This window comes from Panthera pardus, unplaced genomic scaffold (assembly GCF_024362965.1).
Source record: "Panthera pardus isolate Hobbes unplaced genomic scaffold, ASM2436296v1 HiC_scaffold_23, whole genome shotgun sequence".
Classification (NCBI taxonomy): domain Eukaryota; kingdom Metazoa; phylum Chordata; class Mammalia; order Carnivora; family Felidae; genus Panthera; species Panthera pardus.
The window spans coordinates 5,046,670-5,068,974 of record NW_026526799.1 but is presented as its reverse complement, the minus strand read 5'-3'; the positions used below and the strand labels follow the sequence as shown (position 1 = coordinate 5,068,974).

At 47.5% G+C, this 22,305-nt stretch overlaps 1 protein-coding gene and 1 long non-coding RNA gene across 2 annotated transcripts in view; both read right to left on the bottom strand.

Moving 5' to 3' along the window:
- The window catches only part of CRTC3 (CREB regulated transcription coactivator 3), a 103,322-nt gene that overhangs the window by 80,597 nt on the left and 420 nt on the right, over positions 1-22,305 (bottom strand). Inside the window, exon 2 of the mRNA XM_053888648.1 lies at positions 11,337-11,435. Within this exon, the coding sequence (XP_053744623.1) occupies positions 11,337-11,435 (99 nt within the window). The remainder of the gene's footprint in view (positions 1-11,336; positions 11,436-22,305) is intronic.
- Positions 20,324-21,501, bottom strand: LOC128772712 (uncharacterized). Its single transcript, XR_008416875.1, has 2 exons — positions 20,789-21,501; positions 20,324-20,564 (listed from the first exon to the last, which is right to left on the bottom strand). It is a non-coding gene; the product is annotated as an uncharacterized LOC128772712 (long non-coding RNA).

Genomic DNA, 22,305 nt, shown 5'->3' with positions numbered 1-22,305 from the left:
TGCTTGACCCTCCCGGCCGTGAATAACCGGGAGCATGTGAGAGGCAGAATGAACGTGGTGCTGCTCCAGGCTCCTTGTTCGAGTGCCTGTGGATGCAGATGTTTGTAATACGGTGTGTGGTTCCCAGCCCCGTGCACGGTTTCAGAGACCTCAGTTCCCAACGGCTAGACATTCATGAGTTGTCTACTTTCCTCTTTTTTTTACTTCCTGAGTCCACTATTCAATACGTAGCGTTAGATTAAAAGGAAGGGAAAAGTATTGCCCAAATCTGTATTAAAAATACAGCTACTATATTCTTGGTCACAGTTCCTATTTTGGGGCAGATGCGCATTCCGAAGCTATTAAACAAGCCCCTTTCTGTGTGTCTCACTATTTCCTCAAGCAGAAGAGGCGAACATGCTTTTGGGAGTCAGAAGTCAAAGGTAAACCAGTGAGCAAATCCAACACAGAGTAGTTAAAAAAACAACAACAAAAAAAAAATCATGGTTGCAAAATGCATGTAGTTTGAGGTACGGACTCCTAAGCAGAATTTAGGGACCAGGTCAGAAAAGTGCCATTCTCCAAAAAAGAAACTAAGACATAACGTAAAATAGATATTGGTCGTCAGTGAAAATCTTTCCTGGGAATAAAACACGCTAAAATAACGTGTGAATGTCTCCTAACTCTCATGCAGAAGGTCACTGCCCTATCTTGTCATATCTGCCGGTATTGGGATAAAAGGGTATTGTTTCATGGCTGGTAGAGAGCATCTGTACCCAAGAGCAGCAATGGCTAAGGGTTATGACCTTGGGAACAAAATTCCCTCTCACTTTTAACTTTGGAGCCGATGACTGTGCCACAGAAACCACGGGGCTGTGACGAACGAGCATACATAAGCAGAGGTTGGTGAGTGGCTTGGGAAGGAATCACTTATCTCTACATCTTAGCTCACTCCAGCTCCCAAATCCCTTGGTGTCTCCTCCGTGCCCCCCGTCATCTACAGGTAAACATGGCTGTCCCTATTTTCCATGTGAACAAGCAGGCTGAGAGAGGTTGAGGACGTGCCCAGGGTCACAGCCCAGCACGCAGGCCCCTCCCGCCACCGGAGCCTTCTCCTGGGGAGCACCCAGTGGAGGCAGAGGCCGGAGGGCGGCCCATTCACGCCTCATGTCGCTGCCAAAGCTCCAGGGGGCAAAAGAACCGATGAGGGACCCTCAGGAACTACGAGGCGCTGGGGGCTGAAGGCAGACACAGACAGACTGTCTAAAGGACAGGCGGTACAAGGGGCAGCTTCGAGGCTTCTGTGGACACCCCCTCATCTGTGACTCAAGACCTCACCCTACGTGGACCGCTCACGGCCGAGGCCAGGCAGCCTGCCTGGGGGGAGGGGCAGTGGCCCCGTGCAGGCCACCAACCCTCAGGACACAAAGCTGGTTTCCTGCACCTCATACAGAACGTGTTCTATTTCCGCCCCCGTAGCAGGTACTTAAGAAATACGTGCTGAACTTATTTACCATTTATCGGCCTGTCAGTTAACGAGAAGTAAAAAGGAAGAGTAGTGAACGCCTCTCTTGGAGGGGAGAGGGGACAGGAGAACACAAAGCCGTCCCGGGTGGGTCTATTTGTTTATTTTGAGGGAGAGAGAGGGGAGGGGCAGTGAGAGAGGGAGAAGGAGAGAGAACCCCAAGCAGGCTCCATGCTGTCAGCACAGAACCCGACCCGGGGATCGAACCCACAAACCACGAGATCACAACCTGAGCCGAAATCAAGAGTGGGACGCTTACGGGACTGGACCACCAGGCGCCCCCGCAAGCATCCTCTTGTGAAACGCGTGTGCCTCTGAGACTCAGAGGAGGCTGAGTTTGTTTTGGTATGCAATTTAATCAGAATGCTTTTCTTACAATCCAAGTAAGCACTTTAGCCAGGACACAGAAATCTGACTGGCTGCTGAAGGGAAGGAGGGCGGGAGGATGGTTCTGAAGCTGGGCTGGGAAGGGGAGGGGAAGAGGAAGCCTGGGCTGGGCTGGGCTGGGCTGGGCTGGGCTGAGACTGGGGCCCAGAGCTCAGCGTGAGGACACTCCCACCACCCTGGCAGCCACCAGCCATAGGGCTGTGTGGCCAAGAAACTGGATTCTGAATGTTATTTCATCTTCATTAATTTAAAGGTAAAGAGCCACCTCCGGCGAGTGACCACCATACCTGGAGAGCGTGGGCCCTGGGGGTGTGGGGAGAGGAAGTAAGAAGAGGTCTGAACAAAAAGAGTAGAAAGCGGTAAGGACAAACTTCCTCCTTCAAAAGTGTCCCTAAGCACTACTTGTGTCAATGACCGATGGGAGCTTTGGACACCAGTTTCCAAAGCCCTTCTGCTTTCATTCTGCATTCATCGAATCCTTGTACCAACTCTTATCAAGTGACTGTCATTACCATCACAGGGTTCAGGGAATTGTATGATGTGCCTAGGGGGACTCGGGGACGGTGGTCTGCAGCCCCTCCAGAGCTTTCAAGGTGGCATCGAGGAACCTCAGCTCTTCCCTTCGGAACGAAGGATTACGAGATGTTCACCTACCCGTCCTGCCCTCCACTATCTGCAAGGAGACTCAGAGAGCATCAATCCGTCTTGTTTCACCACCTAGCTTCTCACCTGCTTGGAGTTCAGCTCCGGAGGCTGGGAGAGTCCCTCGTGCCACGGGGTGGGCAGGCAGAGCTCAGTGCTCCATGCAAACCCACTTCTGCCCCCCTGGGTCCTCTCAGGCCCTCACAGCCTTCAGTGTGGAAGAGCCAGCAGAGCTGAGAGCTGAGTCTGGCTGTAGGAAGTGAAGGTGTTTCAGATGCTACATGCTGACGCCTATACCCTACTTATGATATTACTCTGAAATCCCAAGAAGGGGCTCTCGAGGTCTGGAATTCAAATACGTGGACAGGACTGGATTTTCTACATGAGGACACAGGAGGATTCAAAAGCTGCTACAAGACTGGTAAAGGGAGCGAAGCAAAGGTTTCAAATAACTCCCTGTCTGCCTGTCCAAACGAATACCAAGTTACTGAAACACTGTCCACAATTTCCTTTGGATACATTTTACAGATTCAGAAAACCAGCCATAGGAAGTTGAGGCAACCATTTTTTTTTATATTTAATATAAGCTTATACATAAGTATAAGTCATCTCAGGCCAACAGCTCTTCACATGGGATCAAGATACATGCAAATATGACTGTTTAATATGATTGAAATCTTCCCTAATGGAAGTGTTTTAAGAAAGTGAACCTGGGGCACCTAGGTGGCTCAGTCGGTTGAGCGTCCGACTTCAGCTCAGGTCATGATCTCACGGTTCGGGGGTTCGAGCCCTGCAATGGGCTCTGTGCTGACAGCTCAGAGCCTGGAGCCTGCCTCGGATTCTGTGTCTCCCTCTCTCTCTGCCCCTCACCCGCTCATGCTCTGTCCCTCTTGCTCTCTCTCAAAAGTAAATGAACATTAAAAACAGAAAAGCAAAAACTCCTAGAAAAATGAGATGAGCCCCCAGACAACAATAGCCCCAAAGGGTTTTGTGAAGATTAAATTATCTAGGCAGAGTTTAATGAAGTGTATGGTCCACAGCATATCCTCAATAAATGCTGGCTATTATCAACAGTAGTTTTGGACTAAGATTACTACTAATGTTTTCCATTTGTTGGAATTTGATAATAGTATCTTTTGCCAGTCATTTTTTTTTTTTTTTTTGTAAAGAATCTTATAAAAATTAGAAAAGAAACCCTTAAAAATGGAACTAGGAGCCAAAGAGGGTTTAAGTTCTGGTCTTCTCCCACACTTACTGTGCACATTCTGGGCCTCATTATACGCTCTCACATGGGCAGCAGGCCTCAAGAAAATCACCAGCGCGGACCTGGCCTTCCACATCTTTCCTGCCACGCGGCACGGCTTTCTCCCTTTGGCTACCAGATCGTTCCCTAAATTAGCTAGAACTTACAGACCCTCAGTTATCAACAAGATGACGCAATTTTGTTAAAATGTAGTGATCAGGAACGTAAAAAGCGCCATGAGTTTTCAGTGATACAATTTGAAAGGACGAGGCAGGTTGCATGGAGGCTGGGAGAGGCTGTAACTACGCCCGGATAGCCAGCCCTCTCTCTGCAGCTGCCTGACAATCGGGCCACACACCAGCAGGTGCCTTAGCTGTGAGGCAGGCTAGGCTGGCTCAAGGCTGAAGAATGGCTGGCTCTCCCCTAACCCGGAGACACATCCCGAGCCTTCAGAGATGCCACCTCCTTCTCTCTGCCCTCAGTGTACAGACGCCAGGCCCCGCCTGGAGCTGTAACTCTAGCCAGCCCCCCACCCCCTGACTGATGGCCCACCCCTCGCTGAGGATCACAGAAGGCAGCCTGAGAAGCTAGGTTTGCTTTACTCATCTGATAAGTTTCTGTCCTCTGCAAAAGGGCCCAATGGGTTAAAGGAAAAGAATGTGCTTTTAGATCTTCCATTAGGACAGAAAATTGGTCTGTCACCAATATTAAAATAGTACTGTGGTTACCAAACTAATGTAGTGAAGGTCAAGTAAAATAATGGATGTGAAAACATTTGGTAAACTCCAAAGTGATCTATAAACATAAAAGGGAGAGGACTGTGTCTACATAAATAATTATAAGCAACTTAACTTGAATCAAAATCTGTGCTTCTGTACCGCATTTATGGATTGGGAGACTCGTTATTATTGAGACGTCACTTCCCCCCTCCCCCCAACCTGATATACAGATCACATGCAATCCCGTCTAAAATCCCAGCAGGCTTTCTTTGTAGAAATCGACACACTGACTCTGCAGTTGTGTGGATAAAAGAACTACAATAAACCACACAACATTAAAAAAAATAAAAATAAAAATAAAAAAAAGACCACCCTTGTAGGAGTCTCACTACCTGATTCCAAGCCTGCCTGTAAAGGTAAGGCTTTCAATCCAGACAATGTGTGGTATGGGGGTGCCTGGGTGGCTCAGTCGGTTAAGGGTCCGACTTTGGCTCAGGTCATGATCTCACGGTTTGGGAGTTTGAGCCCCGCGTCGGGCTCTGTGCTGACGGCTTGGAGCCTGGAGCCTCCTCGGATTCTGTGTCTCCCCCTCTCTCTGGCCCTCCCCCACTCATGCTCAGTCTCTCTCTCAAAAATAAAAACATTAAAAAAAAACAAAAAGTGTGGTATGAGGATCCCACTTATATACAGAATCTTAAAAAGGGGAATGAGGGGATAAGATGGGTAAAGGAGCTCACGGGGTATAAATTTCTAGTTGTAAAATAAAGTCATGAAGACATAAAGTACAGCATGGTGACTACAGTTAATAAAACTGTATTGCCTATTTGAAGGTTGCCAAAGAGAGTAAATCTTAATTTCTCATCATAAAAAAATTTTTTTTTCTGTTTGGTGACAGAAATTAACTAGTCTTATTGTAGTGATCATTTTACAACACGTACAAATATCAAATCACTACATTCTACTCCTAAAACTAATATAACATTACATGTCAATTATACCTCAATTTTTTAAGAACATGTGGTATTAGGGGGCCTGGCTGGCTCAGTCAGTAGAGCATGCAACTCTTGATCGTGGGGCTGTGGGTTCAAGCCCCACACTGGGCGTAGAGATTACTTAAAAATAAAATCTTTAAAATATTAATTTTTTTAAAAAGTATGGCATTAGCAAAATGAGAAATATGAAGATGAATGGAATAGAAGATAGAGTCTAGAAACAGAGACCCACGCATATATGGTCCATCGATTTTCAACAAAGATGCCAAGGCAATTTGATAGGGAAAGAAAAGTCTTCTCACAAATGATGCCGGCACAATTCAACACCCACGGGCAAAGAGAGTGGTCTTCAACCCGTACTTTGCACTACGTTAAAAAAAAAAAAAAAAAATTAACTTGAAATATCTAGGTGTACAACCCAAAACCATAAAACTTCCAGAAGCACACACAGGAAAAACATCTTTGTGACCTTGAGTTAAGCAAATAATTCTTAGATAAGACACGAAAGGCATAAGTCATAAAACGACAGAACTGATAAACTGGACTTCATCAAAATTAAAAACTTCTGGGGCGCCTAGGGGGCTCAGTCGGTTAAGCGTCCAACTTCGGCTCAGGTCATGATCTCACAGTTCGCGGGTTCGACCCCCGTGTCGGGCTCTGTGCTGACGGCTCAGAGCCTGGAACCTGCTTTGGATTCTGTGTCTCCCTCTCTCTGCCCCTCCCCTGCTCGCGCTCTGTCTCTCTCTCAAAAATAAATAAACATTAAAAAAAAAAAACAAAAAAAAACCTTCTGCTTTTCAAGACTTTGTTGGGAAAAGAAGACAAGCCACAGACAGGGAGAAAATAGCTGCAAATGCGTATCTCCCAAGGAAACGGCATCCAAACATGAAGAACTCTCACAACTCAGTAATAGGGAAATGAGCAACTCAAGTTAAAAATTAGGCAAAAGTCTGGGGCGTCTGCGCGGCTCAGTTGGTTGAGCATCTGGCTTCAGCTCAGGTCGTGATCTCATGGTTGGCGAGTTCAAGCCCAGTGGCGGGCTCTGTGCTGTCAGCCCAGGGAGCCTTCTTCAGATCCTGTGTCCCCTCCTCTGTCTGCCCCTCCCCGGCTTGCACTCTCACTGTCTCTCTCTCAAAAATAAATAAACATTAACAAATAATAATAATAAGATAGCACAACACATGCACTAGAACGACAAAAATCTTTTAAACCGAACTTCCATCACCTCCCACCCATTAGGACGACCGCTATTAAACAAACAAACAAAAACAGAAAATGACAAGTGTTGGCGAGGATGCGGACAAAGTGGACCCTCGCGTACTGCTGGCCAGAACGCAAAATGGTGCGGACGCGGTGGAAAATGGTATGGCTGTTACTCAAGATATTTAAAATCCAATTACCATCTGATCCAGCAAGGTCACTTCTGAGGACACACCCGGAAGAACTGAAATTGGGGCCTCTAAGAGACGTTTTCACACCAATGTTCGCTAGTGGCGTTATTCACAGTAGCCAAGAGGTAGAAGCGACCCGAATGTCGGTGACGGGCGAGCGGATAAACAAAATGTGTCTATACACACGATGGAATGCTACCGTGCCTTGAATAAAACGGAAGTCTTGTCACGTGCTACCATATGGATGAGCCTTGAGGACACCTGCTGAGTGAAATAAGCCAGTCGGGAGAAGACAAGTACCGTAGGACTCCACTGACACGAAGCGCCCGGAGCACTCAAATTCAGAGGCTGAAGGGAGAGTGGTGGTTACGGGGGCCCCGGGGAGGAGGCAGTGGGGAGTGGTTGTTTAATGGGGACAGAGCTTCAGTTGTGTAACATGAAAACGTTCTGGAGATTGGCTGCACAACCATGTGAATATACTTGACACTGTGTATATGACACTGTACTCGAACTGGACACTTAAAAATGGTTAAGATGGTAAATTTGATGTTGTGTTTTTCCCACAATCAAAAAACCAACTCCTGAAATATTGGAGTACGAAGTGCTGGAAAGCAGGGCAGAACCACTGGGGCCCTCTCTTGTACCTCCTGGTGGGAATGTGAAACAGCACAGGCACGTTGTAAGATGGTTCGGCAGCTTCTTATAAGGTTGAAGCTGCACGTGCCATGTCACCCAGCAGTTCCACTCCTAGGTATTTACACAAAAACTATACGTGAATACCTTTATTCACAAGTGCCAAAGTGTGGAAATAATCCAAACGCCCGTTAACTGATGAGAGGATCAAGGAACCCTAGCGCCCCCATATAATGGAATAGAAAGCAATAAAAAGGAATAAACTCCAGATAAACGCAATGCAGGGAGTTAATTATGTTCCCCTGAAAAGATATGCTCAAGCCCGAATCCCCGGTACCTGTGAATGTGATCTTATTTGGAAACAGAATCTTCACAGATAAAATCAGACTACGATGGGATCATACTGGATTAGAGTGGGCCCTTGATCCAGGGACTGGTGTCTTTTTTTTTTTTTTTTTTTTTTTAAGTTTATTTTAAAGACAGAGAGAGACAGAGCATGAATGGGGGAGGGTCAGAGAGAGAGGGAGACACAGAATCGGAAGCAGGCCCCAGGCTCTGAGCCATCAGCCCAGAGCCCGATGCAGGGCTCGAACTCACGGACCGCGAGATCGTGACCTGAGCTGAAGTCGGACACTTAACCGACTGAGCCACCCAGGCGCCCCGGGACTGGTGTCTTTAAAAGAGAAGGGGGAGGGAGCTTTGGACACAGAGACACCTACAAACAGGAAGGTCAGAGGGAGGGAGGCAGAGGCTGGAGTGAGCAGCTGCAAGCCAAGGGACACCAAGGAACCAACAGAAGCTAGGAAGAGGCAAGGCAGGATTCTCCCCTGGAGCCTTCCGAGAGCGGGGCCCAACCGACACCCTGATCTCAGACTTCCAGCCTCAGAGACTAGACTTCTGCTGTCATAAGCCCCCCAGCTCATGGCAGCTCTAGAAAACTCATTCATGCAACAATGTGGATGCTTCCCAAATGCGATCTGCTCAGCGAAAGAAGAGCTTGTAAAATTACACACTTTTGATTCCCTTCATAGGACACGCTGGGACAGGCTAAACGACAGAGCAGTGGTTTCCAGGGGCTGGAGGTGGGGGGTGGAGCCAGATTACAAAGGGACATGAAGGAACTTCTGAGGGATGATGGAACTCTTCTGTATCTTGACTACGGTGGTGATTATACAACACAGACCTGTATGCCTGAGCCAGGCCAATCGTATTGTAGGCAAATTACACCTCAAAAAAACTTACTTAAAAAAAAATCTGGGGGCGCCTGGTTGGCACGTGACTCTTGATCATGATCTTGATCTTGATCATGAGTTCAAGCCCCACACTGGGTGTGGAACCTACTTAAAACAAACCTGTGTTCTTTTGAAATCTGTATTCCTAGGATTCCTTTTTCTTCTCAATTTGTCAGGAATCCTGGGAAGAAGGCTCGTACTGGGCTAACCGGGGATGATACGGGCATCAAAGTAACTAATAGTTACAGACTAACCCACTGAATTAAAGAAGAAGCCACAAAACTGGATATTCAGAAATAAATAAAAAGATGTAAGGAAGCCTGATAAGGAGCAGGACACGGTATCTCCTCACAAAGTGTCTGTTCGTTACAAAGGGAACGAGTAACTTTAACGCGAAGAGGCATGGGACAAACTCCACTCCTACCATCAGTGGTAGGACGAAAGAAAATCACCCACTCAAGGGGACACAGTAACAGCGTCATTCCGTGCCACTCCTGCCAAAGACACATAATCTGACTTGGATCACAAAGAAACATCAGACAAACCCCAAATGAGGGACATTCTACAAAATTCCTGGCTAATGGTCTTCAAAAGTGGCCAGATCACAAAAGTCAAAAAAAAAAAAAAGTACATATTTTTAATGTCAAAGATAAAAGACTGACTGAAAAACCGTTCTAGACTGAAGGAGACTGAGGACAATAACTGAACACATGTGATTCTGAACTGGATCCTTCTGCTAGGAAGGGCCGTAATAGGCCATGCAGTGAAACCACATGTGAACGGGGGTCTATGGATCAGGCGGTAATAACATTCCACTGCTGATTTTCTGATTTTGATGGCTCTGTTTGAGTTATGAGTGACGACGTCCTTGCTTACAGGAAAATACACAGTGAAATACTCTGGGCTGATAGAGCATCAGGTTCACAACTTAGTCTCTCAAGGGGTAGAAAAAGAAAATGAAAAAGTGCGGGCGCCTGGGTGGCTCAGTGGGTTGAATCTCAGACTTCAGCTCAGGCCATGATCTCACGGTTCATGAGTTCGAGCCCCGCATCGGGCTCTGTGCGGACAGCTCGGGGCCTGGAACCTGCTTCGGATTCTGTGTCTCCCTCTCCGTCCCTCCCCCGCTTGCGCACACACTCGCTCTCTCTCTCTCTCTATATATATATATATCAAAAATAAAATAAAAACATGAAAAAAATTTTTTTTTGTTATTTGTACTGAACTTCTAATTTTTCTGTAAATTTGTGATTGTTTCAAAGCAATGAAAGTATCCAAAGAAAGAATCCTGAGAGGGTCAAGGGCTGTTAGTTCATCCCATTCATTCCCCTTTGCGACAGGGCTGGGGCAGGATGGGAAGTTCTATATTCCTCTGAAGTTGACTACAAAGTACCACAAAATCAGGATCTCAAACACAGCAAACCTCGACAAAGACGATTTCAGAAGCCAGAAATCCAGCATAAAGCAGAGATCTACTTTATCTGGATACCAAATGATCCAGTAGGCCCATGTAGAAGAGCATGTGATCTATAGAGGCAGATCCCCAAATACAGGCAACACTACAGTGAGATTCATATCAATATGGTAAAGACAAGACTCCAGTGTAATAAGGCACAAATATGGTCATATTGTACTTTTTCTAATAACCATTATATTTAAGAACTCCTATTAGCACTCCCATTTGATCAAATGGAAGTCTCCATTTTAAAGAATACTTGTGCCTTATGGGACATCATCAAACAAGTGAGCCCGGCTTTTACAACAAAGAAAGAAGACAGCACTCTGAAAATGGGAGTCACTCAAACAGATCAACGTATGCCCTGTCTTAAAGTTTATATCCCAATTTGAATACCCAATCTTACATTGTCTAATTGGAACGACAGGCTTCTGGTTTCTGAGGGACTAGGGTACCTAAGTAATTCTCACTTGGATCTTAACAACAGCATCCCACACCGCTGTCTGAACTATCAATTCCACGTTGTTCTGTACAAGACTCTCCACTTGATATGAGTGATTGAAGCACCCTATGACCTCGCACTAATCTAAGTGCAAAAGACACCACGTATCTGTGCCTTAGATCCGTACCGTCCAAGACGGCCGAAAACCACCACACGAAAGCAGTGAACTGTGGCGAGTCTGAACGGAGACGGGCTGTAAGCATACGGCACCCACCAGATTTCAAAGACTGATTTAAAAAAGAACGTGAGGTATCTCCTTTGTGTTTGTTGTGCTGCTTCTATGTTGACATGACATTTCTGACATGTCATTCTTAGTTAAACAACTAAGTCATTTAAACAATATTGAAATTAATGACACCTGTTTCTTTTTCTTTAATGTGGCTCCTAGAAAGGTTTGAATTACGCACGTGGCTCACAGCACGTCTCTACCGGACAGGGCAGCCGTAGACCGCTGGCCTGTGAGATAACACTATCTCCTGCTGCAGGAACTAGGAAAAAGAATGGTCGACTTCCCAGAAGAACACTGAACTGCATCCTTCAAGATCTCATCTTTGTAAGGACAACCTCTTTCTTTCTTTTTTTTTTTTTTTTTTTTTAACACTCGCTTCAGCCTGAAGAAAGGAAGTATCTGGAGGTACCTGGAACTCTGGCACGCTGCTCCGCAGCTGGCTCACGTTTGGTAAGGATCCTCCGTGGTACTGCGTAAGGCGGAGCTGCTGAAGCTTCTGAAATTGGACCTGGAAACAAAGAGATTTCGAGACGGGTGAGACAGGACAGCAAAGATCCGAGAGGAGCATCGATGTGCGGTGTTTTGCAGTAAAATGGTTCAAGAGTGCAAGTCTTGGTTTCGATTCCTCTTCTACCTTTTCCTACCTGAAACCTTCAGGTTTCCAGTGCTTTCGGATTCTTTTTGAATAGTATTCCACTGAATCCCACTTAAAAAATTCTTTTTTTTTAATGTTTATTTATTTTTGAGAGAAAGCAAGCCAAAGAGGGGCACAGAAAGAGAGAGAGAGAGACAGACAGACAGACAGACAGACAGGATCTGTGCCGACAGCAGAAGAGCTCAATGCGGAGCTCGAACCCACAAACTGTGAGATCATGACCTGAGCTGAAGTTGGACGCTTAACCGACTGAACCACCCAGGTACCCCACTTTCCGGGTTTTGATTAGCCTATTTTGGGGGGAGACTTTACCCACGTTCCAAATGTCCCATGCACCATGATAGTGAGGCCTTTGCAAGGCCTTTGAGTACGTGTGTAGGTGTGCAGGCACAATCTTTAACGGCAATAAAAGAATTTCTTAAAGGAAATCTAAGCCACACTCGGTGACTCTAACACATTAGCTGTTTTCCCTTCTACGTGCTCTTGTCTCCATCTACATGTATAATAGCTGCACAGCGGTAATCATAGCCACAATCTTTCATGCCTACATCTTAACTTTTTTCTGTGATATTTAAAAAAAAATTTTTTTTAACATTTATTTATTTTTGAGAGACAGAGCATGAGCAGGGGAGGGGCAGAGAGAGAGGGAGACGCAGAATCCGAAGCAGGCTCCAGGCTCTGAGGTGTTTTGTTAGCACAGAGCCCGACGCGGGGCTCGAACTCACGAACCGCGAGACCATGACCTGAGCCGAAGTCGGACGCTCAACCGACTGAGCCACCCAGGCGCCCCTTTTCTGTGATATTAATCTTTTTGAATGGCCATATAGAATTTCTTCTTCTGCATCATTTCTTTAGAACACATGCCAAAGAGTGAGTACTAAGTCTCTGGGTATGGGCCTTTAGCTGGCTCTCAGTACATAACGCCACAATGATTTCCCAAGGAGTGTACCCATGTATATGTAAGGAAACAGTTTATCACAAACAAAACTCACTAACACTGAAGATCGTCATTAACTGGGGCAAAGATGAAGGCAAATTCGACAGCTATCAAATGGCACCCCACTGTTCTCACTTCTTTCTGCGAGCTCTTCCTTGCTTCATATCCAAAGGCAGTGAACTGGTTACAGTTCTTGGAAACCCCAAGGTGGTCCCATTTGGTCTTTAAGGTTCTGTTTCTAAAATAATAAACGACCTTTGTGGTTGTAGAGTGCTCGGCACGTAGAATTCACATAGGGAAGAAACAGTAGGTGGGAACCCCCAAGCAGGTTCTTTACCCTTTCATTATTAGGCCCTTTGATAATAATGAAAACTGCCAGATAAGAGCCCCTGCGATGAGCCAGATGCTGTCCTCAGGTGCTCTGCTCCTTTCATCCCTAACCCTCCCCACAACCACCAAGCTCGTATTATCCTGCCCTTACAGACCTGGAGACCCAGACTTAGGAAAGTTCACCATTTGCCTGAGGGCACACAGCTAGAAGAGGCCAAGCTATAGCTATCTCAAAACCCACATTTTTTTTTAAATTTTTTTAATGTTTATTTATTATTGAGAGACAGACACAGAGCGTGAGCAGGGGAAGGGTAGAGAGAGGGGGAGACACAGAACCCGAAGCAGGCTCCAGGCTCTGAGCTGTCAGCACAGAGCCCGGCGCGGGGCTCGAACTCACAAACTGCGAGATCATGACCTGAGCCGAAGTCGGTCACTCAACCGACTGAGCCACCCAGGCGCCCCAAAACCCACATTTTTCTAGGTGCTATGGTCCCTTCCATTGTTCATTTCTCTCGATGATCATACTATTTACAAGCTCAGAGAAAAGTGAAGTTTGATGGATCAAAAGCACCGCTGGGGGGTCGCCGGGATGGCTCAGTCAGGTAAGAGTCTGGTTCTTGATTTTGGCTCAGGTCACGATCCCGTGATTTCATGAGTTCGAGCCCCGCGTCAGGCTCTGAGCTGACAGCGTGGAGCCTACTTGGGATTCTCTGTCTCCGCCCCTCCCCTGCTCGCTCACTCTCTTCTCTCTCTGAAAATAAAGAAGATTTAAAAAAAAAAAAAAAATCACTGGCCCTATGAAGCTCTCTGATTTTGTTTGGTTTTCATATTTATTATAAAAAATTTCAAATATATACAAAATAGAGATGGGTACAATGAAACCCCATCTATCCAGCTTCCACGATTATCTTATGTCCAGTCTTGATTTATCTTTGCCAGCTTCACTACCCGTGCCGCCCCTCCCGGAAAGAAATCCAGACGTTGTATCGTTCCATATTTCAATATGCATCCCCAAAAGATAAAAGCCTGTATCTGGCTGGAAGTTTTAAAGGCATACAAAACCCCTTGGTGGCCTTAACTTCCTTAAACCCACAGTATCTGCTTTCTCAAACATACCGCACTGGGAAGCAGTTGTAATCTTTTCATCAAAACCCAGATCTGAGAGCCAAATAGGAGGAGGAGGAAGGACATAGCGAGCCTTTTCCATCCATCAGCTGAGTTACAAGAATAAAGTCTCTGCTTTTGATCTTAACGTTCTCGAAACCCTTACCAGAAGCACGTGACTCTCTATCCTTGATATTCTCTAGACAAAACTCTTGGACCCCTTGATCTAAAGCCTTTGATTCCTTCCTCCATCAATCCATCCACTTATTCGCTCACACAAAAACTTTTCACTGTGTGTGTCACCATACCAGGCACTGTCCTACTAAGATGAACACATGCCAAAGTTCTTGCCTCCAGAGAGTTCTCACAAAGGCTTTCACTCTTACGCGAAAGCCTTAGCACTGCAGCAGGCTAAGTTCTGAATCTCGCTGGAGACGTGCCTTCCACTGAGCGGAAGGCCCTCTCACAGCCTCCCATGGGTGGGCTCCATCCCTAAGTGCCTATTCTAGGGTCTTCAGAGGCTGTTGCGCCACAGTAAAGAGTACCGGGTTTGGAGTTGAAAGACCCGTGTGACCCGAAGCCCCCACTTGGCTGGGTAAATTATTCTGCTGTCTACTTCACAGAGACAATGTGAGGATTGAGAGAGAGAAGAGACGTGACAGGGGGATAGAAAACGTAAAGCCGCGGACAACCTCTCCAAGTATTATCGTTGTTGACATTCTCAACTACCTCCTAAACCCTCGAGTAACTTGGCTATTTTCCTCTTTTGAAATATAGAGTCAGCGACCTAGAAAGAACCTTCGAGACGGTCTTCAACACCATAATGCTTACTGATAACGAAAGTGAGCACCGAAGAATGAGTAGCCTAAGGCAGAGGTCACAGACTGGCAGGCCAGAGGCCACGTTTAGCCTAGCGAGTTCTGGCTGACCCACAGGATCCTGACCCACTCGATGCTTTACACTTTCATTTTCCCGTCGGAAGACTGTACAAAAATCTGGATTCCCAACTTCTCTCGATTGGAAGATCGAACAACGCTGAGTGTACGTTCTTGCGTGGCCACAATGCATGCGGCTGAGAAGCGGCTGCTCCCCCCGCACAGGGCTTGGGTTATCCTGTTTGCCCAAGACCTCATGGCACCCTACCATTCCTCGACTGTGGCCCGAGATCGGCTCCCACTTACCTCATTCCTGGCTCCTCCACTCCTTTTCCCTACATGCCTCACCCTGTAACTTAAGTCAGCGACCCTTAGCCGACAGTCACACACTTGGGTGGACCGCCCTTCAAGGTCTACCTGAAATGAGATCCAAGTCTCCCAACAATCGATCCCAAACACAAGCCCAGCAGGCCTTTTTACAGAAACTGACGACAGAATCCTAAAACTTATGGATGTGCAAATGACCAACCTACGGTAGCCAAAGCGATTTAAAAAAATTTTTTTTAATGTTTATTTGTTTCTGAGACAGAGGGAGACAGAGCATGAGCAGGGGAGGGGCGCAAAGCAGGCTCTAGGCTCTGAGCTGTCAGCACAGAGCCCGACGCGGGGCTCGAACTCATGAAACGCGAGATCATGACTTGGGGCGAAGTCGGACGCTTAACCGACGGAGCCACCCAGGCGCCCCAAAGCAATTTTTCGAGAGAGCAAAGTAGGGGCGCCTGCGTGGCTCTGTCAGTTAAGCATCCTATTTCAACGCTCAGGTCACGATGTCACGGTTCGTGGGTTTGAGCCCCATGTCGGGCTCCGCGCTGATGGCTCAGAGCCCGGGTCCTGCTTTGGATTCTGTGTGTGTGCACGTGTCTCTGCCCCTCCTTCACTCACGCTCTGTCTCTCTCTCTCTCTCAAAAATAAATGAACATTAAAAAAAAGAGCAAAGCTGGAAGACTGAAGTTACCTCACTTCAAGACTTACTACAAAGCCGCAGTCACCCAGGCGGAGTGCTACTAACAAGAAGAGAGATGTGCGGGTCAACAACACAGAAGAGGGAGTCTGAACACAGACCCACACGGTATCAGGCCAGTTGAATTTTTTTTTTTTCCCAGTTGATTTTTGACAAAAGGATCGTGGCAATTCAATGGGGAAAGTGTTCTCGACACAGGCTGCCAGTGCAATTAGATCTCCGGATGGGGGACGAAAGCAGTCGAGGGCACGCTCAGCGGAGCAGCCACATCCAAACCCCAGCCCTGCCACTAACCAGCCGTGCAACCTCACCTCTCTCGAGCCTGCTTGCTCATCTGTAAAATAAAGGATATTCTGGATACGCACCCCATAGGGTCTTTGTGAAAACCATCTGAGATAACGAATGTAAAGGAGTCAGCACAGTCGGTACCTGGCAAACAGACAGCGCTCAATATTTAGCCCCAATCCAGTATGTCTAGTCTTTACTCCGCCTTAGAGGCCTCACTGCTTACAGAACACGTCCAATATTTGTTTGCTTTCAACACAAAGATGATTCTCCCCCAACATTCAAACTAAACGAGCGCTCCAGGCTGATGGGCTGTGTTTACCCTGCGGTGTGTCAAAACTACAAGTTGTCCTTCAAAGTCAACCTTCTGGAACAAGTCTGCAGTCCTCTTTCCTTCCGTTTGGTCCTCAGTGCCTCCCAGCCTCCTTTCCAACCAGCACCCCGTGAATGCAGGGCCTCTCGCCAAGATGACCAGCGACCGCCACTTGACTGGACCAAACGACGCGTCCCTCATCATGTCAGACCGAGGCAGCAGCACCGGGCTCAGCTGGTTGACATTCTCGCTTTTCCCCCTCCGGCTGCTCTTCCGTCTTCTTTGCTGGCTCCCCTCCCCCACCTTCCCTTTAAGCTCCTTGGGCTTCTCTGGGCCTGTCCACGTCTCCCTCCACAGCAGGCCTCACAACCCCAAACGCCTGCAGGTGCCAAGCGCAGAAGAGAGGTGAAGCGGCAGGGGTCACTGCGAGGGGCACCGCAGGGAGCAGTGCGGACGGTGGCAAACTGAGGAGCACGTACGTCACATGCCCCTTCTGCCGGGGGAAGCCACTGCGGGCAGGGCTCCAGGCAGAAACGTAGGGGGAGTGTCGTTAGATGATTTCATTTTTCAAAAGAAGCCAGCATCCTGACTTTGATGTCAAATCCCAATATTCACTGTTGCTCCTAATTATTATTTTTTTTAAAAAACACACTTGGGGGCACCCGGGTGGCTTGGTTGGCTAAGCATCCGACTTTGGCTCAGGTCACGATCTCACGGTTCCTGAGTTCGAGCCCCACATTGGGCTCAGCACTGACCGTGGGGCACAGCCTGCTTGGGATTCTCTCTCTCTCCCTTGCTCTCTGCCCCTCCCCCATTTGTGCACGCACTCTCTCCCTCTCAAAATAAATAAACAAACATAAAAAAAAAAAAAAGATGGGGCGCCTGGGTGGCTCAGTCGGTTAAGCGTCCGACTTCAGCTCAGGTCATGATCTCACGGTCCGTGGGTTCGAGCCCCGCGTCGGGCTCTGTGCTGACAGCTCGGAGCCTGGGGCCCGTTTCAGATTCTGTGTCTCCCTCTCTCTCTTCCCCTCTCCTGTTCATGCTCTGTCTCTCTCTGTCTCAAAAAAAAAAAAAAAAAAAGACACATTTGGGCACACGTACACCTTTCTACCCTTGCAAGGGTCAAATTAGAGTTTAGTTCACCAATTTGCAAGACGTGTTCTTGAAATTCTTCCCAGGCGGCTGAGTCTACTCCTAAAACTACACACCAAAGGTCCCCATACTTCTGTCACTGGTCCAGACTTCCCCCCCCTTATTCGGAGATCCTCATGTGGCTTCAGGACCATGTAAAGAACCGCCTGCGGGGCCATCTCTACTTACGTGCTTCATAGGCACCTCACGCTCACCATCTCCTGACAGTGAAGCATCTGCTCCCACCAGTGCTGCCCCCCTTTCTAGAAGATACCCGGAAATGGCTCAAGTCTGAAAGCTGTGGATCGTCCATTTGCCAAATCTGGTCATTTCTAGCTCCTATAAAGTATCGATCTGTTCACCTCTCTGCCTTCCTCTTGCCCCCCCCCCCCCCCCCCCCCCAGTGTCAAGGCCATCATTCATCTCCTGGACTATCATGACCTCCAAATGCTTTCTCTGCCACCTTCTCCTCTGTTCTATCCACGATCCTGGAGCTAGAGGCATCGCAAATCGCCCCTACGTCAACCCCTTCCTTGACTCGCCATTGTCCTTAGGATCAAGTCCCAGGTCCTGTCTCTACGATCTGATCCCTGTGAATGCCTCAGCTCAGATCACCATCTTTGTCCCCTGGCTGGGCCTCTGTTCCCTACACCTGAAACATTCTCTCTCCCTCAACACACAAGCACATACCCTCAAATGGCTACCCCAACCCCACCAATCCTTTAGGCCACTAGAAGAGGTGAGGACTCCCCACCATCCATTCCCAGAGCTACGCCTGCTTCCCTTTCTGCAATAGTCATCAAAACGTGTCCTGACTTGTCACAGGAATATCTTCTCCATTAAACCCTAAAATCCATGAGGAGACTGTGTTTTGCTTGCTGGCTGTGATATGCCCTGTGTCCATCCTAGTCTCTGGCACACACCAGGGATACAATAAGCATCTGATGAACAAATTAATAAGACCTTTGAAGCAAGGCGCCAAGTCTTGGCCTCCACCCCCCACCCCATCAACCACGGCGGGTACTCCAGTACTGGCAAATGAATGAAAAAAGGAACGGTCTCTTTCCAGGCACACCGGGATCCACTTGTGAATCCTTCCTACCGTCCCAAGGACCGCCACTAGAGCAACCCTCCCACAGCATTCTCTTCTCCAAATATTCCCACTGCTTCCTAGTAAGGCCGAGCCCCTACAGCTAGAGTGAAAAATTCTCCATAATCTAGTCTATCCCACCGACTAGGCAAATAAGACTTAACTCCAACTCTGAAGGACTGGCTCTGATTGTGCAGAGAAGGCCTTGAAGAGCAGCCCAGGCTCAGGGAGGAAAGAGTACCCACATCGATTATCCATTCTGCCACGGGCTGATGGAAAAATGGGAAACGCCATGTCATGGGAAAGTCAGTACCTCTGTCATCCAGTGACCGATAATGAACTAGACGGATTCTTCTCCACCTGGGATCTTTGGACCCTTGAAGGTTTATAGACATATACTTCGGGAATCTAAGAGTTCCCTATGAGAAGTGTTCAGTTTTGTGAATTTCATTATGAAAATAATCCTTAAAGTTTTTAAATAAGCAAATATCCCCCAGCAAATCCAGTGTTATCATTTGCCTTTGTGTTGTAAACACATTGGTTGGACCTGGGACGGCTGGCTGGCTCAGTCTGTACAGGAGGCAACTCTTGATCTCAGGGTTGTGAGTTCAAGCCCCAGGTTGGCATAGAGATTACTCATAAAATTTTTTTTAACATATACAAAAAAAAATAAACACGGTGAACCCAAATAGTATTACTTTATCTGAAAACTGATAGCAGAGAGAGAACACAGGAAGAACTAACATGAACATGATGTACTGTCCCAGGTAAAGGGAAAAGTGACATCATAATTTTGTAGTGATCACAACAGAGGAAAGCAGTGGGTGAACTGAGTTATCCCGTGGAGCACACCTGACCAGCCTCGTTTAACCCAAGAAAATCTGAATTATTAGGGGTTAGCATCATATTCATACCGAGAGCTTCAACTGAGTTTGGCAGATTAGCATTTATCGTATCAAATTAATGATGTTAATTCGAATTTATTGCTTTTTTAACGCTGAGTGAATTTGTTCTGTGCACATCTTTTAGTTATGATTGAACCACAACTATAATCAAAGGACTTTATGTACAAGTTTATGTTTGAATTATTTTTAAGTAACATAACCAAACTCATTTAAATGAACATGGAGGGTCTGTGAAAAAAAATGTGCCTTAAAAAGTCTATACAGGGATGCCTTGGTGGCTCGGTTGGTTGACTATCCGACTCCTGGTTTCAGCTCAGGTCATGATCTCACAGTCTGGTCTGGGATGACAGCAAGGAGCTTGCTTGGGATATTCTCTCTCTCTCTCTCTCTCTCTCTCTGTCTCTGCCTCTCCCCTGCTCGTGCACGCACATTCTCTCTCAAAATAAATAAACTTGTAAATATGTAGATAAATACATAAATACGGAATATGTAAATAAATACATTTTTAAAAAAAGAGTCTATACATTATTCATGGCTTCATCTATCAGGAACCCTTTATTTTTATTTTTTTAATTTTTTTTAACGTAATCTTTACACCCAATGTGAGGCCGGAACTAACAACCTTGAGTTCAAGAGTCGCAGGCTCCAACTGAGCCAGCCAGGCACCCCATCAGGAGTGCTTTAAAGAGGATTCATGAACTGGGTGAGAGACTGGACCAACTCCAGCTCTACAGACATGCAGAGGGCATGTATCTGTGCGCACACTTTATGTATCTAAACAACACATAACACACACATCCCAGCAGTAAACCTTTCACCCAACCATTCTCTACGGGCTCTGAGCTCATGATGCTCACTCCTGAGTCTAACCAAGGTCACACGTGTATACGCCTGTGGAAACCAGGCAGATAATAAACGAGGGCAGCTGGCCAGGGCATGAGAAAAAAAATTATTGAAACCCTCGGCCTTCTTTCTCTCTTTGTATATTTTTCTTAGCATAAAAATGTAAGTATAAGAGGGGCGCCTGGGTGGCTTGGTCGGTTAAGCGTCCGACTTCGGCTCAGGTCATGATCTCACGGCCCGTGGGTTCGAGGCCCGCGTCGGGCTCTGTGCTGACAGCTCAGAGCCTGGAGCCTGTTTCAGATTCTGTGCCTCCCTCTCTCTCTGCTCCTCCCCTGTTCATGCTCTGTCTCTCTGTCTCAAAAATAAATAAACGTTAAAAAAAAAATGTAAGTATAAGAAATATTTCATTTCCCTTTTGCCTCACTAAAAGAAAACACCATCAAAAATATGGTAAGTGGCAAATGACACCCAGCTTTGGTGTGGGAGCTCATGACAGGGTGTGGTGTGAACCTGACCAACTCGAGAATTTGTGCCCCAGTTGAGGGGCAACCACCACCCAGCTCCAGCCGATAGATGTCATATGGGGATTCAGGATAACTGCTACCAGATCTCCTAATTTTAAATTGACATAGACACAGACAGACACAGAGGGGCACCTGAGTGGCTCGGTTGGTTAAGCGTCCAATTTCAGCTCAGGTCGTGATCTCACGGTCCATGAGTTCGAGCCCCATGAGCTCGAGCCCCGTGTTGGGCTCTGTGCTGACAGCTCAGAGCCTGGAGCCTGCTTCAGATTCTGTGTCTCCCTCTCTCTCTGCCCCTCCCCTACTCAAGCTCTGTCTCTCTCACTCTCAAAAATGAATAAATGTTAAAAAAAAATTTTTTTAAGAAATAGAAATATACACAGAAATGGAAAGAAGAAAAAGAGGGGAGAGACTGGGGAGGGAGGGAAGAAGGAAGGAAGGAAGGAAGGAAGGAAGGAAGGAAGGAAGGAAAAGAGAAAGGAAGAAAAAGAAAAAGAGAAAGAAAGGAAGGAAGAGAAAGAAAGGAAAAAAGAGAGGAAGAAAAAAAGAAAGACAAAGGAAGAAAAGAAAAAGGAAGAGACAGAAAAAAGAGAAAGGAAGAGAAAAAAGAAAAAGAGTGAAAGAGAGAAAGAAAGAAAAAGGAAGGAAGGAAGAGAAAGAAAAAGAGAGAGAAAGGAAGAAAAAGAAAAGAAAGATTGATTTGATATGAAAATGTCCCAATTAAAAACTTCTGGCAACAGATTCAAGAAGTTTTCCCAAACACCGTACTGGCCAAAAAAACAACGTGTCTGCAGCTGAAGTGAGCGGGGGACCCGCAGCGCAGCCGCTCTGCCCCCAGCTCGGCGTCCAGCCCGCCCCGCGTCTGCAGATCCTCCGCGGTGCTCGCGATGGTCCTTCAAGGTCAGCATTCGGGGGCCTCAAGGCCTGGCCGGCTCCCGCGGACCCTCCTCCCCGCGGCCCTGCGCGGACACTCCTCTTGGCTCTCCATCCTCCACTGCCTCACTCCGCAGTTTCCCAACCTCCGGGTGTTTGTCCCGGCTCGCGCCTTACTCATTCCTCCTGGACCCTCCTCCGTCACCAGCGACGCCGTGCACCTTGCCAGTCCTCCTAACACATCCGGGCCGAGCGCAGTACAGCGGACCGAGAAGGCACCTCCGCGGAGCGGAGAGGGAAGCCTCCCTCGCACGCGATGCGCCCCCCCCCCCCCCCCGCCTCCCCGAGGCCCACCCCCGCGGCTCCCCCACCCCTCCCCGGGCCCCGCGGCCCTCCCCGCCCCGCCGGCCACAGGCGCTGGCTGGCGGGGGATGTGCGGAGCCCCGCGAAGCCGCGCCGCCCGCCTCCGAGCCGTTGGTGATTTCCTCCCGGGGC